Source organism: Coenobita brevimanus, chromosome 108 (assembly GCF_032717465.1).
Source record: "Coenobita brevimanus isolate Jiangsu-jjx chromosome 108, ASM3271746v2, whole genome shotgun sequence".
In the NCBI taxonomy this organism is placed as follows: domain Eukaryota; kingdom Metazoa; phylum Arthropoda; class Malacostraca; order Decapoda; family Coenobitidae; genus Coenobita; species Coenobita brevimanus.
In genome coordinates this window covers 12454327-12470703 of record NC_137061.1, presented here as the reverse complement: position 1 = coordinate 12470703, position 16377 = coordinate 12454327, and the positions used below count along the sequence as shown (strand labels likewise).

The 16377-nt window shown below is 41.8% G+C and overlaps 2 protein-coding genes across 3 annotated transcripts in view; one reads left to right on the top strand and one right to left on the bottom strand.

The window, feature by feature from the left end:
* Positions 1-1618: 1618 nt before the first annotated feature.
* Positions 1619-12619, bottom strand: LOC145416989 (BAG family molecular chaperone regulator 1-like). The gene is made up of 5 exons (XM_080285833.1): positions 12556-12619; positions 6566-6692; positions 3776-3952; positions 2850-3041; positions 1619-1825 (listed from the first exon to the last, which is right to left on the bottom strand). Exons 1-5 carry the CDS (start codon positions 12567-12569, stop codon positions 1706-1708), a joined length of 630 nt encoding a protein of 209 aa, XP_080141959.1. The 5' UTR covers positions 12570-12619; the 3' UTR covers positions 1619-1705.
* A 790-nt stretch (positions 12620-13409) lies between these two features.
* The window catches only part of mRpL15 (mitochondrial ribosomal protein L15), a 70615-nt gene continuing 67647 nt past the window's right edge, over positions 13410-16377 (top strand). For both annotated transcript variants that reach the window (XM_080285832.1, XM_080285831.1), the window contains exon 1: positions 13410-13643. In XM_080285832.1, coding sequence (XP_080141958.1) covers positions 13545-13643 — 99 coding nt within the window. In that variant the 5' untranslated portion in view covers positions 13410-13544. The remainder of the gene's footprint in view (positions 13644-16377) is intronic.

Below are 16377 nucleotides of genomic sequence, written 5' to 3'. Positions count from 1 at the left end.
GTCTTCTAAGCGACTCTGGAGGTTTCACAACACCTCTTCCTTAACAATTTATTCTGCACATTACACCTTAGTATCTACCTATATATTACTGACGGACTCTATGCTGGTTTTAAAATAATACATATAGCATACATGACAATGCTGAGATGCAATATGCAAAATAAATCATAAAGACACAGGTGCCACAAAGTCTTCAGTGTCACTTAGGATATGGCAATAAGACTTAAATAAAAAGGCATTAGTTCATCACAGCAAAGGTGAAGAAGAGATGATTAATGTCTGCATTACAAAAAACGAGAGTGAAGTATGTGGCAAAACCACTAACGTTTTGCCAGTCAGTTGAGTAATGCCAGTAATTGTTAGATGTCATGGACAGGTGCTGAAGAGGGACACCTCCATGCAGTGGCACTGATTTATTTGGGCAGTGAAGCTGCTCAGTTACATACACGTCCTTCAGCTCCCCCGATCCCCGTAAAGGAGGATGGTGGATTGCAAGAGAAGGGCAACTTCAGCCTGCAGTTCACTGAGTTAACATTTCAGATGAACCTGAGGCTACTACTGCTACTACTAATATACTACTACTACAACTACTACATGTTATCAGCCTGCATCCCACATTACAAAGTGTTAGATGAGTTATATGACTGTACAAAACGTAGGGTTTATCTAAACTTTCATACATTGTTTTAAGAATACAGCAGGAAAAGAGCCATATTCTCATGAGCCTCAGAGATGCTCCAGCACCTCTTCCTCACTGAGTTAATGTATGGACAAGAGCAAAAATCAGTAAGTTATTCCCTTCAGCAAACAAAACCGCGGGCAAGAGCTGTCCGTCACCTTCCATGGTCTTTCAAAAGCTCTTTCATCTTAACTTGGCCAAATTTACATCCTTTTGCAGCTTATTTTATGTAGCTCAGTAGCTGAAAGACAATGCTATAGCTGTACATCCTTTCCATAGAATTATTTTGTGACTAGCCCCTTACTCTAGTGTTAATTTGCTGTTACAACACAGCAGTCACGAGTGAGATTGTAATTTTGTGCCAAGACAAGTAAAAGGAATATAATAATCTCACTGTGAACTCAACCTCAGTCTCACACACTCTAGACATTCCTGCCTTAAAGTGCATGTGGCATTCACTGGCCCTGGCTTTGTAAACTGGAGGGAATACCATTATGCTAAGTCTTCATTATGTCAGGGATGTTTGCCAAAAATAACAACTTTTTCATAAGACAACAACAGCAAATCAGGAAATTGGTAGTAGAAGTGGCAGCAGTAATAGCAACAGTAGAAGCTGTGACCCCAGGTTTATCAGAATGAAAACCTAGTAAACCACAGGCCAAAGTTACCCCTGTGCTGCAGTCCACCGTCCTCCTTCCAGGGAGGAACATTTCTATAGCCAGACAGCAGAGCTGCCTGGCAATATCACTGCTGCCACATGAACATACCCCTCTTCAACACCAGGTAAAATTAGCACATCATCTCAATGGATACCAATGAAACTTTAATGGCAAGTCATTTTCTAATCTGGGTAAAATGCAAAAAAGGACTTAAAAAAAGGCAACACATAATGACAGCTTACTGAATTGCTTTTAAATATACATACTTATTAGCTGACACCACATTAGCTCATTCTCTTTGTTCATTCTCTTCTAAGTTAATGCTACCTGCCTTATAAACACTTACTAATGACAGGACAAGGGTATACTAGGAATATCTGAGACTTAGTTGACTGATGTGCTCCTGAACTTGATCCGATTCTTCCATTAACATTTGAATTCTCTTCACCACTGATTTCCTCTTCTGTCGTGCCTGCAGCTGAGTCTCCTGTAATGGATAAGGACAAAAGGGATGTGAAGTCAGTGCTGATACCTGAGAATTTATTGCTCACATGATTCCCTCTTAGGTAATCAACTGGTCATATTCACCTTAAATGTCTGGACTGAGTTGCCTGGTCCCTGACTGCCATATGCTAAGTTGCTGCACACCACATTATTTAACCCTTAAACAACAGGCAGAACAAGGATTCCGGGGGACTTCAATGAAGAGTGAACTGGAGTGTGGCCCTTTTAACTGGGCAAATTTTGGTTAGTTTCTTATTCTATACATCATCATCATCATCATTGCCAGACGCCATATATCCCAGACAGGGTGGCCAATGGCTTAGAGTTAATTGTTTTACAGGGAGGGGCACTAATCCTCCACCAACCCCACCTGACACGTACAATTATATATATATTTTTCTAGCTCTCTGATTCCTACCTCAGCCCATCCCAGGGTAGGAATTGAGGTGTGGAGGATGGGTTCACTTTTTTTTTCTTCCCCACCCTACTGTTATTTCCATTTTCTTCAACCCATCAATATATGGCAGCTCTTCTGTTATTATGGCCAGTGTTGGTTGTACCAAAGAACACTATGGCTGGTTTGTTCTGTCTGTTAGGTATCAGAGACCCTCTGGTCCCCCTAAATCTACTACTCTTTGCCATAAAGTATCCTAAAAGTTAATATACAGTAGTGTAGTTTTATTGTTCCTCAGACTGCAGTCAATTCAGTTGTTCTATAAGCCTCATAAACTGTTTATTATGCCCCATGAGACTCTAGCACAGATGGCCCAAAGCTTCCCCCCACACTGCCTCCTGTTCACTGCCTTCAGCAATGCCTTTATTTTGAGCCATTTCCTTATTCAATCTCCTGACCCAGATGTTTCCACATGAGACATCATCCAAAGTTTTACTCAGTTAACCACTGGCCATTCTTCCCTCTACATTCATACTTGTGACCCTTCTTAACCAGTCACTCTCCCCCTCTTCTCAGCATGTCAAAACCAGCAGCTAGTGTGGGATTACTGTACCTCAAACTGCAGTCCATCCAGCTGTTCTAAAAGCCTCATAAATTGTTCATTAACCCCCAGTAGACTCTTTCGCAGACGGCCCAGAGCCTCCCCACACTGCCTCCCATCCACTGAGCCTCCCGCAATACTCTCAACCTCTGGCACAACTCCACGATGTAGTGTCTCTTCCACATGACTGACTGACTGGTCAATCTGTAGATGAGGTAAATTGGTAAACCAAATTTATCATCATCATAACATTTTCCCACACAAAGATGGGGTGAGTTAGCGTTCAGAAAGTGAGGAAAATGCAACAGAGGAAGAACTAGTCAATAGTATGTCAATAACACACACCCACACATCTGTAGTATAGCTATAATAAAGGTTTTCCATGAAATATATGCCATGTACTTTTTTGTACATTATTAATCCATATCTGAATCCCCTGTCAACTTCCTAGCCTCATCAGTTTTCACACCTTGCACTCTCACACATTCCTTCTGCTACCATATTCAGCAACAATCACACAATGCTGCACATACAGTTGTTGTGGACCCAGGTTCATGCTAAAGTTGCCCTTCTCCTACAGTCCACCATCCACCTTTCCAGGGAAAGGGATGGAGAGACATTTGTATAGCCAGTCACTGTAGCAGCCTTCCCATATACTGTTTATATCAGTACTGCCACCTGAAAATGTCCCTCTACAGCACCAACACATAAAGTGATTACCATCCTGACCTCTTTTTCCTACTTAAGGATGGGGTAAAATAAGAGTCCAAAAAAAAAAAAAAAATGTAAGTAGAGAACAAATCAACAGCATGCCCAACTAATTGGACCACAGACTCATTTACACACCATTCAAGCTCTCAGATTCTTCACTCTCACAAGGATAACCAACCATACTTATATGCCTCATATTACCTTTACATTATAAAAGTAAAACTCACCTTAGCCACAGCCTGGTATCCCGTGTCTTCCAGTGGGTCAAATTTTTTGCCCAAGATCATTAGCTTGGCACCACAGCCCACTGAGAGTGAGGACAGAGTTGCATCGCGATCCGTAAGGTTACGACCCTTGAACAGTATCTTCTGGCTGGTGTGTGGCACGTGTGTCACGCCCTCTACCTGTTGACACGAAACTGTTTATGTATGGTCTTCACCATAATCATTATCATAAACACCAACATAATGATCATCATCAACATCGCCATCATCATCAAAATCACGGTCATCATCATATCCTCATTATCATATTCAGTCAAGGCAGTTTTCACATACAGACTAGGCAAAAAATTAGTTACTGGTAAGTAGCACAAGTTTAAGTGATCAACATTCTTTTGGCTCATGACTGAGGGGTTGTAAGCCCAAAATGTTGCAGTAGAGGGATGCCTCTATACAGACATCCCAGGTTACACAGACATCCCTCAACTCACTCCCTATCCCCCAAGAGGATGATAGTGAAGTACTGGAGAAGAGAAGCCTGCACTTTTCTGGGTTCACATTAAGATGAACCTGTGGCTGCAACTGCTACTAGTGCTATCATGCAGGATCACCTCTGATAACAGTGACCTCATATGTGATTTATTTAGGTGTGTGTGTGTGTGTGTGTGTGTGTGTGTGTGTGTGTGTGTGTGTGTGTGTGTGTGTGTGTGTGTGTGTGTGTGTGTGTGTGTGTGTGTGTGTGTGTGTGTGTGTGTGTGTGTGTGTGTGTGTGTGTGTGTGTGTGTGTGTGTGTGTGTGTGTGTGTGTGTGTGTGTGTGTGTGTGTGTGTGTGTGTGTGTGTGTGTGTGTGTGTGTGGAGGTATATTCCTCAGGATACTGTGGGGGCACTCTCCATCCACTCACTTGATGTAGTGCTGCTCTCAGGTGACTGCCTTTTCCCCTCTTCCTTCCTTCTTTCCTTCCATCCTCTTCTGTCTTTCTTTCCTTCATTCTTTTCTCTTCCTTATGCCTATGGATGACTCTACACACCCTCTTCTGTCTGTTTTTCCTTCATTCTTTCCCCTCCCTTCTGCCCATGGGTGACCCTACACTGAATAACAAGTCAAATGGTTTCCTGTACACCAGGAAACCATTTACTACACTGGGTGATACCCATATACTGTAACTAGATTATGGCGTCCAGTGGTTTAGTGGGTAATAAAGGCACTCCTATCGGACTGAGCCTGTGCAAGTTTATGTCCAAGGGATGGTTGGGGTCTACTGCTCATGTAATGCCACTCAAGGATGAATGAGGCTGGTCACTCTCATCTTAAATGTCAGGACCAACTTGCCTGGCCTGGGGCTCCTATGCTTCTCACGGGGCATCACAGGACTAGATGATGATGATAATGATGATATTCCTTTACCACTGTGATGATGTCAGTGCACATATGACATAGTTGTGGTACTATGCAAGTGTATGAATGAATACATACTGTACACTACTGTATGGCTGTCTGCATGTTTCACACAGTGTGTGTTTGTGTATGTATTTATTCTAGAACTGTAATGATGCCACAGGTTCAGTCAAATACAAATGCCACTCCTGCCTCTTACTCACTACTGGACTTACAGATGCTTCAATGAAACATAGTGGACAAAGTGCATATTATCACTCAAAGAAATGGCACTGATTAGGTGGATGTGCAGTGTGTCCCTAAGGGCGAGGCATAGGGGGGGCTTGGTTTACAATGGAAGAGTTGAGAGGTAGGATGAGACTGGAGTGTATTGGTGTTGTGATGAGGAGAGGAAGATTGAGCTGGTCTGGGCATGTGGAGCAGGTGGGGGACGATAACTGGGTGCAGCAAATGAGAAATGATAATGTTGGGGGTAGGGAAGCTAGAGGGAGACTAAAAAAGACCTAGGACGAGGTCACTGCGTGTGACCTCAGGGATAAGGGACTAAATAGGGAAGCTGCCAGAGATTGAGCAGCATGGGAGAGCCACTATTAAATGACCAAGACCGACGCATGTGAGCATGTTGGAACCTTCACAAATAGACAAAACAAAGAAAAACAAAACGAAAGATGAATGAAAATACGTACCTCACGGCAATACATCAAACTCAAGTGTCTATGAATCCAGCAATGATAAAATAGCAGAAGAGCTGAACAGATTTTAGTACCAATTTTGACTACACAAACACTGTGGGAAGGAAAGGGATACTCTTGAGGCAAGTTTTTTTTTTTTTTTTTTTTTTTTTTTATAAATAACTGAACGGAGGAAGGAAAAACAAATGGGTAAAAAAAAATAATCCATACACCAGATTACTGGTGTCCTCTGTTCATAAAATATCTGTAACAGTTAGACTTGAACAGTTGTAGGTTGAAATATGGAGGAAAACAACTCTGGGGAAGCGAGTTCCAGAGAGATGCAGTTCGGAGAATGAAAGAATTCTGATAGGCAGAAGTTCTGCAATATGGTTGAGTGACATTCCGGTCATGAGCGCTACCAGATGCCCGTGTAGCACGAGGGAAGGCATGGAGAGGTGGCACCATGAACGCAACTTCGTCTGAGCATTTGCCAAAAAAATATCTGTAAAATAATGCAAGGGAGGCAACATTCCTTCTTACTTGCAGGGGAGGTAGTTTATATGTAATGGCAGGGTTGTTAATGATTCTAACAGCTTTATTCTGAATTTTGTCTAGTTGTCTTAATGCAACCTCTCCACAACCATTCCACAAGGGTGAGCAATATTCAAGCTGAGAGCACACATGACTCTTATAAATTATAGCTAACTGCAATATAAAGTACTAACCTTGACCATAAAATCATGTAAGGTCATCTCCGGCGACACAGTGACTTCATGCTTGGCTTGGCCGTGACACAGGATCACTGGGTATTCTCCATCACCCATCTTCCTGCTATTGGACCGGAACAGCCTCCTGATACAAACACACACGCACACCATTACAATACATCATTACAGAAAGGCCTATATCCTCGTTAAATAAGGAACCTCCGTAATACCTTCTCCTTAGTGATTTATTTTCCGCACTACATTTTACTGATCCCTTGTATGTTCTTCAAGTCTTTTGAGCACAAACATGGGATGCATAAATAAAACATAAAAGAATCTTAATAACATGTATACAAAAACAGACTAGTATGGATGAGGTTCTCCTTAACTACTGAAATACAATGAATGGTGCCATAATACCCATGACCAGGTGTCAGGACCCAGGCCTGGCCACCACCAGTATATATACCGGTTCCACAACAAACTGAATACAACTGTTTGCCAGCAGTATAAAATAAAAAGATGCCATAACACTAAAAGCATTCAAACTAATGCATTTAGTTCTCCAAACAAAGTACAGTATGGTATTGTACTCCTAGTTGGATGCAGTGACCCATGGCCAGGCCACAACAGTACAAATCAATTAAGCAGGGATGGTGGTTAACATCAGCTTATTCACAAATGGCATGTTATTAGTACCACTACATTACTCAGTAGAATCTGGTAGGCCTTGTGAACTCACACAGATGGCTAGTAAATATTATGGATATTTTTGTATTAAGAAAAAAGGAAAGAACAAGAAAAGAAAAAAAAGAAAGCTCATAATACCCCCTTCGGAACATAGAGGACCTGAGCCTGGGTTGCTGCCATCCAGAAGTTAATCCTTATATTACAGGTGAAATGCTGGTGTATACTGTATTCTCATGCTTGTACCACAGGTGGTTATGGGTGGAGTACATGTAACATTATTCTCTCTCTCTCTCTCTCTCTCTCCTAAATCTTGTGGTAAGTGAATATCTCCATATCAGATGTGCCTTTAAAACCTCCAAAACTGAGGAGTTAAGGATATGAAGCTGACCTACACCCAAACTACATTTTAAATGATAAAGAATCATTTGGCAACAACAATTATTCAAACTGAAATGCATAAATTATATCCCTTTCCAACTCAAGAGTTTTGCAATAGGAACTATCATCTGTCTATCTATAACCAGATGCCCTAATCCAATAAGGAATGGCCACAAACAAATCGCTTCCATGTCGCCCTGTCCTCTGCCATTCTGACGCTCTCCCTCCGACTTACACCCACCCCTCTCACATTCTTCCCCACTCCATCCCTCCATTTCATCCTCGATCTCCCCCTCCCTCCTCCCCCTCCACCTCACTAACATTCGCCTCGTTAGTCTCTCACTCTCCATCCTTTCCACATGCCCAAACCACCTCAGTGTACTTCTCCTAATGCTTTCTGTCACATCCACATCCATTTGTCAGACTGTCTCTCCACATAAGCTAACTCCACATTCTTCTCTCAAATAACTCATTTCCACTGCTCTCACTCTTGACTTGTGTCCTTCCAACAAGGTCCGAGCTTAGCTTCGATACATAAAGTTGGTATCACAATACTGTACTATCACGCAGTGATGTTTTTACTTCCATGCTCACTTTCCTATTTCTTATCACTGCTTTCAATGAACCAGTAGCCTTCCTTCCCTGTTGTATGGTACCCTTTCAAGCATTTTATCCTCCGAACTTCCATCCTTAAACACTACCCAAGTACAGTATTTAAATGCACTCACATTTTCCATTTCCTCAACATCCAGCCTCACTGTGCATTCAGTGACTTTATTTCTCTCAAAGACCACAACTGCACTCTTCCCTACAGTCACCTTTAGATTCTGTTTCTTGCTTACTCTCCCAAACTCATTCACCAAGCTTTGCAGTTTCCCTTCATCGTCACTTAACAATACAGTATCATCTGCAAACAACGGAACAGTAAGATTCCAAACACAGTCCTCTCTCATTAGGACCACTCCAACATCCACTGTCCTACCTTGTGTCTCTTATATAACTCCATCCACATACAAACTGAACAACCATGCAGAAATAATAATTTAGAAATGACATGATAATTTGGAAATAGTAATGTGGAGTGTCATGTGCATGAGGTGTGAATGGGGATGAGCAAGAGGAGAATGAGGATGAGAGGCATGGGGAGGAGGGATATACAAGAGGGGGGTGTGCACTGGAAGAAAGGCAGTTGTTTTTCAACTACCGGTACGCATTCTGTATATGCATCATTCCAAGTACTATATTATTTTTGTTTAATTTGCACATGAGAATTAAATAATGTTGCCATGGATGTGCTAGAAAGTATTAATGAGAAATACCCACTCTGAGAAGGCTTAGCCATGTGGAAAGAATGGAGACTGAGAGACTGACCAGGAGAATGTGAGTCAGGTGTTGGAGAGGGAGAGGGAGAGGGGGAGGGAGAGGAAGAGACAGAAGATGAGATGGAGAGGTACTGTACAGTAGCTATATGAGAAAGGGGAGTAAGTTGAAGAAAGGGGAGCCTGACAGCAGAGGACAGGGTAATATGAAGACCATTTATGGCCACCCCTTTGGGATTAAAGTACAGTATATGACAAGAGAAAAATCTTTCATTCATATTAGCTTTTTTAAAATAAAACAGAGGAATGGTATATACACTATGGTACTAGTTCCAATACTGGTATCTTACAAACTTTAACCTGTTACACCGGTAAAACTTCTAACTACAGGTACATAAAAGAGCGGTAAAGGCCAAATTCACGTAAAACACACACACACACACACACACACACACACACACACACACACACACACACACATACACACACACACGCATACACATATTCAAAGACTAGTCTGAATATTAACTGTTACATTTCCACAAGTGTTGGGTTAAGAAAAATTTTGGGGTGTGAGGCTTTCAAGCATTTCCTACTACATTAAAAAAAATTAACATCATTGCCCAGTTACATGGAGTATGCAGAAAGCAAAGATTAATGCATTATCATAAAAGAAATTGCCAGCAATTGTCCTAAAAGTTATGATTTTGAAAATATTTCCAAAAGCTAAGGCATTATTTTACTTTCATACAGCTATTAAATTCTGGGAATTAAGGATTGCTGTATAGATTCAATCACTCTAAGAAATCTTCCTTGTAGATACTTTCACTAAAAGAAGGGTGCAATGAAATACCGAATCAGTGGTCATTCACCGAATCAGCAATTTTAATTGGAAAATATCATTTTTTTCACCAAACAGTTGACGCACACCTGATTATTTGAAATCTGGTTAAAATTTTGTGTTTAATTTAACTGTTAATGAAATATCAGGAATCAGAACAAAAATTTGCTAAAAGTAGTGGAAGTGTTTTGCCTTTAGCTCAACAACTCGCCTTCGCAGACTTCTAGTTTGTATAAATATTGATTTCTATCTATCTATCTATCTATAGCCCGACGCCCTAATCCCGCAAAGGGTGGCCGCAGACAAAACGCCTCCAAGTCACTCTGTCACCCACCATTCGACTACCCTCCCCCCAACTAACCCCCCCCTCCCTCATATACCTCTCAACTCCATCCCTCCACCTCATCCTCGGTCTACCCCTCCCTCCACCTCACCTACATACACCCTGTTAGTCAGTCTTTCATTCTCCATTCTCTCCACATGTCCAAACCACCTCAGTGTGTTTCTCCTAATCTTTTCAACCACATCCACATCTACCCCACAACGTTCCTTCACTTCTTCATTCGTCAACCTGTCCCTCCACGTCACTCCACATGCTCCTCTCAAGTAACTCATTTCCACTGCCCTCACTCTTGACTTGTTCCCCTCTTGCAAGGTCCACGCCTCGCTTCCATAGGTCAGGGTAGGGATCACAATACCATCATGCAGTGACTTCTTAACTTCCATACTCACCTCCCAATTTCTCATCACTGCTTTCAGTGTACCAACAACCTTTCTTACCTGCTGTACCCTTTCACGTACTTCATCCCCCAAAGTTCCATCCTCACTCATCACACTACCCAAGTACTTGAATGCACTCACATTCTCCATATCCTCACCATCCAACCTCACTGCACACTCTGTGACTTCATTCCTCTCAAACACCATAACTTTACTTTTGTTTACATTAACTTTCAGATTCCTCCTCCTACACACTGTCCCAAATTCATTCACCAAACCTTGCAACTCCCATTCATCTTCACTCAACAATACTGTATCATCAGCAAACAGCAACACCGGAAGCTTCCAAATCTCACCCTCATTCATTAGGGCCACCCCCACATCCACCGCCCTACCTTGCACCTCCTTTACAACCCCATCCATATATATATTAAACAGCCATGGAGACATCACACACCCCTGTTTCAGTCCCACATTGAGATAAAAGAACTCACTCAGCTCACCATCCACTCGCACCGTAGCCCTAGCTCCCTTGTACATACTCTTCACAGCACTCAACAACTTCCCCTCCACTCCATATATTCTTAATACCTTCCACATACCTTGCCTATCTATTCTGTCATAAGCTTTCTCCAAGTCCATGAAGGCAGCATACACTTTCCTTCCCTTCTCTAGGTACTTCTCCACTAAACATCTTAGAACAAATATCTGATCTACACACCCTTTTCCCTTCCTAAATCCCCCTTGTTCTTCTCCAACTAGCTCCTCTGTCATATGCCTAACCCTATCAATGAGTATTCTACCATATATTTTACCAGTCACATTAAGAAGGCAAATACCCCTATGGTTATCACATACTTCTCTCTTCCCTTTTCCTTTATATAAAGGAACAATTATACCTGATTTCCAGTCCTCTGGAACCCTTCCCTCTTCCCAAACCAATCTACACAACTTCCATATCCACTCCATAACAATCTCACCCCCATACCTCAGCATTTCACCACACACTCCATCAATTCCTGGGGCCTTTCCCAACTTAATATTCTTCATTGCTTCCACTACTTCCGACCTACTGATCTCTTCCTCCCTCCTCTCATCTCTTCTTCTCCCAGCCATTCCCCAACCACTTATACTCACACTGCTCTCACTCTCTACATTCAACAAATCCTCAAAGTGCTCCTTCCATCTCCTTACAGGAAAATATATTTACCACACTTGCACTGTAAATCAATATTAACGCAAAATAGAAGTCTATCAAGGTGTATTGGCGATCTAAAGGGAAAATACCTGCTACCATTAGTATGTTTTCACTCTGAATCCTGATTTTTAATTAACAGTTATATTAAAAACATTTTTCTGACGATTTCTGATAATTAGGTGTGTATGAACCTGTACAATGATAGAAATTATAATGTTTTTCTATTAAAAGTGCCAATTCAGTGAATGACCCCCAATTCGATATTTTGTCGCACTGGTAAAAGAATACCATAAATTTCATCCACCTGTCACTTGTGCTGGTGGTCAGATTATATTTCACGCAATCACAAAGTGGTACTGTATGGTGTTTGAAGGTGTGTTCAGATCAATTTCACAATAGCTAGATCTGAAGACGGCCAGATTATGATGATTTAGTTAGAATGCTGTTAGATCAGTCTGGGTTGAAGTTATATTCTCTCAACTATATTTACTGCAGGTGGCATGACCCACCACCATTGGTCCTATATACACTCTCTATACTTTTACAATAAACATTTCAATCAGTCTGTCAGTATCTTTGTGTACTGTACTGAGCGATTTTGACTATAGTATCTGTAAGGCTTCTTGCAACACCGTGAGGGTATACTGCAAACTGTTTTATTTCTGACTGAAATGATGGTCGGGATGGCACAAGGCGTCTCTAAAACACTGGGGCAAATACTGTATATTGAGCCTCAAATGTTGTGGCTGTACGAAAGTAAAATTGTACCAAAGCTCTACCTTCCTCTAACACCACTGGAAACTGTGGCCACTGATACAGTTCACTCTCAAGTTGAAAGACGAAAGTAGAAAAGGCCATTTACCCAAACAACCACATACAGGAAGTTATTTTGTAATCCGCAGTTGCAAGACTTCAAGGAGCAGTCGAGGTTACTGGCAATGATGATCCTAGGCCAGGGCTTATCAAATTATCTTTAAAGAAACCCCAATCTTCTTTCAATGATGTAATCTTTCCTTGTGTAAATGAGATACTGTCAAGGTTTTATGCAAAGGAGTCACGTTGATTAGAAAGAGAGGAAGATATTGCACCTCTCATTATGGAAAGATTGTTCTTATTACATCATAACAGACGAAGGCTAATCTTGTCATCTCTCCGTAAAAAGATTCATAGTAAAAAATTAGATTTATTTTAGGTTTAGGTTAGAAAAAGTATTTAGCATCATTACTCATATAGTACCTATGTAATACTCAAGGATGTAATCAAAGGCAAGATATATCGAGGGAGCGAGATTGTACCTACCAGTGTATATGGTTAACAGTGATGCCAAGTTGCAGAAAACAGGACAATGTTGCCAATACTGAGAACATTAATGGAAATGTTTATTGGTGTAAACGGTACACAGTGCTAATACAACACGAGAAAGTGGTGGGTCTTGCCATACACCTTCTTCAGCCACAGTTCTTGGACATTCGCGGCTGTGGCCACACCAGGGTTTTTTTTGGCGTATTTTGGGAACATTGAAATAAATATTAATAAAAAATCAGTTTATTGATGATTTTGTACCCTTAGTGCAAAAGTAACTTCAGTGGTGTTTAGTAAATGCCATTGGTGGGCAGCGGCCTGGCCTGGCCTGGCCTGGCCTGGCAGTACCCTCAGGGCAGATATTTCCCGAACCCGCGGGGGGAGGTGGGGGGAACCCCGGGTGGTGTTTAGAATTGCTAATGTCCGGCGAGGAAGGGTACTACAGCTGAGTTCATTATATAGCAATATCTGCGTCAGCTTGTAATTACAAGCCATATAGTGTAAGGTCAAGAAGGAAAGCAGAAGGAAGTTTATGTTCTGTTGGTGTAAATGGCGTCAAGTGGTACAGAAAAGGCGTTATGCATGTTAAGGCGCCTACCACGAGTTTGTCTGAATAACCTGCAACCAAACCCTGGGGCCAAGAAACAGGTAATTTATTCCTTATATACAGATATGTGGTATTATTGTACAAGTTGCCAATATGCAGTTCAGGGATTCTACCACCATAAATGCATAGTATATCACCTAACAATGTTAATGAACCCCCATAACCCCATTTACAAATCGACATTTACAGGGATAATGGGCACTTTATTCGCTTTTTTAGTTGGTTCTTTTTACGGGGTGGGGCACTAACCCACCACCAACCCTTTTAGTCGCCTCGTATGACAAGTAGGGGTACTGGGGGAGTATTCTTGAAACCCCCCTACCCCCAGGGGGGACCATGAATTTCATTAAAATTTCCACAAAGAACATACTTTGGATCTTCATTTGGCCAGTTTGTGTAAAAAATGCGTGTTTTCGTACGTGTTTATCCTTTCGTTGACTGCACATGCGTCTGCTGGGTCTGTTTTAGCCACTCGTAGGCATCCTTTAAGTCACGGCATGGTATTCTACCAGTTTGAAGCGCAGTCTTTGATTCCTTCTGGGTGGAAAATTCAAATCCTTCTCGTTCTGCTTCCAACAAGGTAGGATATAATCTGAGCATCGAGGTAATATTAATTATTCCCGTGTTATTAAGTGTTTCCACTCGGAACTGGAGGAAGCCTCTGAGTTGTTGAGAAAACACGGTGTATTTTTTCTGGAGTTTTTGATGACTTTTGACTGATTTTGAGGTATTAACTTTATTGCCATTTTTTTTTAGTGGGCAATCTTACCATGCCTAGTGGATTTGTGCTGTCATATAGTGTATGCCTGTATGTGTTTTTTTTGTGTGCAAATGAATATTTCTGTTTTTTATGAATATTTTAAATTTCAGCTCTCACCCGACCGACATCACTCAGCCGCCCAATCACAGGGCAATATTTAATTTTAAAATTGTGCTTCAACTCCACAGCCACCACCAAGATGCCGTGTGCAGGCTGCTCATTTAATTACCAAGAAATTGGAAAAAATTCTTTTGAAAATAACAAGGCCAGCCTTAAATTTTTCCGAGACCATGGCATTCTACCCAGCAAAGTAAGAAGACAGGAAGAAATCAGTAGGATAGAAGTTGTGGAAGCAATGAAGAAAGTTAAATTGGGGAAAGCCCCAGGAATTGATGGAGTGTGTGGTGAAATGCTGAAGCATGGGGGAGAGATAGTAGTAGAATGGATGTGGAAGATGAGCAGATTGGTCTGGGAGGAAGGTAGAGTCCCAGAGGATTGGAAGTCAGGTATAACTATTCCCTTGTACAAAGGAAAAGGGGAAAAAGAAGTATGAGGCAATCATAGGGGCATTTGTCTTCATAGTATAATAGGGAAAGTGTATGGTAGGATACTTATTGACAGAGTTAGAGAAGGAACAGAGGAATTAGTTGGAGAAGAACAGGGAGGCTTTAGGAAAGGAAGAGGTTGTGTCGATTAGATATTCATTCTTAGATCTTTAGTAGAAAAGTTTCTAGAGAAGGGAAAAAAGTTGTGTGCGGCTTTCATGGATTTGGAGAAAGCATATGACAGGGTGGATAGACAAGGATTGTGGAAAGTATTAAGAATATATGGAGTAGACGGGAAGTTGTTGAATGCTGTGAAGAGTATGTACGATGGTGCTAAGGCTGCAGTGCGTGTGGATGGTGAACTAAGTGAATTTTTCTCTTTGGAGGTTGGGTTGAAACAGGGATGTGTTATGTCTCCATGGTTGTTCAATCTGTACATGAATGGGGTAATAAAAGAGGTACAAGGTAGGGTAGTGGATGTTGGAGTGGCCCTGGTGAGAGAGGGTAGTGTTTGGAAACTCCCTGTACTGTTGTTTGCAGATGATACTGTGCTGTTGAGTGAAGACGAAGGGGAGCTGCAAGGCTTGGTGGATGAGTTTGGGAGAGTGTGTAAGAAACGGAAGCTAAAGGTGAATGTAGGGAAGAGTAAAGTGATGGTCTTTGAGAGAGGTGAAGTCAGTGAATGTACAGCGAGGTTGGATGGTGAGGAATTGGAAAATGTGAGTGCGTTTAAGTACTTGGGTAGTGTGATGAGTAAGGATGGAGGTTTGGAGGGTGAAGTGCTTGAAAGGGTACAGCAGGGAAGAAAGGTTGCTGGTTCTTTGAAAGCAGCGATAAGAAACAGGGAAGTGAGCATGGAAGTGAAAAAGTTACTACATGACAGTATTTTGATAGCAACTCTAACGTATAGAAGTGAAGCTTGGACGTTGCTGGAAGGACACAAGTCAAGAGTGAGAGCAGTGGAAATGAGTTATTTAAGAGGAGCCTGTGGAGTCACATGGAGAGACAGGCTGACAAATGAGAATAAAAAGGAGCGTTGTGGTGTGGATGTGGATGTGATATGAAACGTTATGAGGAATACACTGAGGTGGTTTGGCCATGTGGAGAGGATGGAGGGTGAAAGGCTGATGAAGAGAGTGTATGTGAATGAGGTGGAGGGGGGAAGAGGGAGGGGGAGGCCGAGGATGAGATGAAGGGATGGGGTGGAGAGGTATATGAGAGAGGGGGGTGTGAGTTGGGAGTAGGGCAGTGAAATGGCGGGGGACAGAGCGACGTGGAGACAAATTGTTTGTGACCACCCCGAACGGGATTAAGGCGTCTGGCAATAGATAGATAGATAGATAGAAGTTGAGATAGCTTAGCTTAGCTTGTCAGGTGAGCCAAAAAGGACCATCAGCATAAATTAGGTTACTTTAGTTATTTTAGGTTAGTTTAGGTTAAATTAGGTTTGGTTAGATTAGCTTAGGTTAA

Coding starts and splice junctions, on each gene's coding strand:
- LOC145416989 (XM_080285833.1), bottom strand. Junction 3,953..6,565: donor TACATGATTTTATGGTCAAG/GTTAGTACTTTA, acceptor TCGTGTCAACAG/GTAGAGGGCGTGACACACGT. Junction 1,826..2,849: donor TGGATGGACTGCAGTTTGAG/GTACAGTAATCC, acceptor TATCCATTACAG/GAGACTCAGCTGCAGGCACG.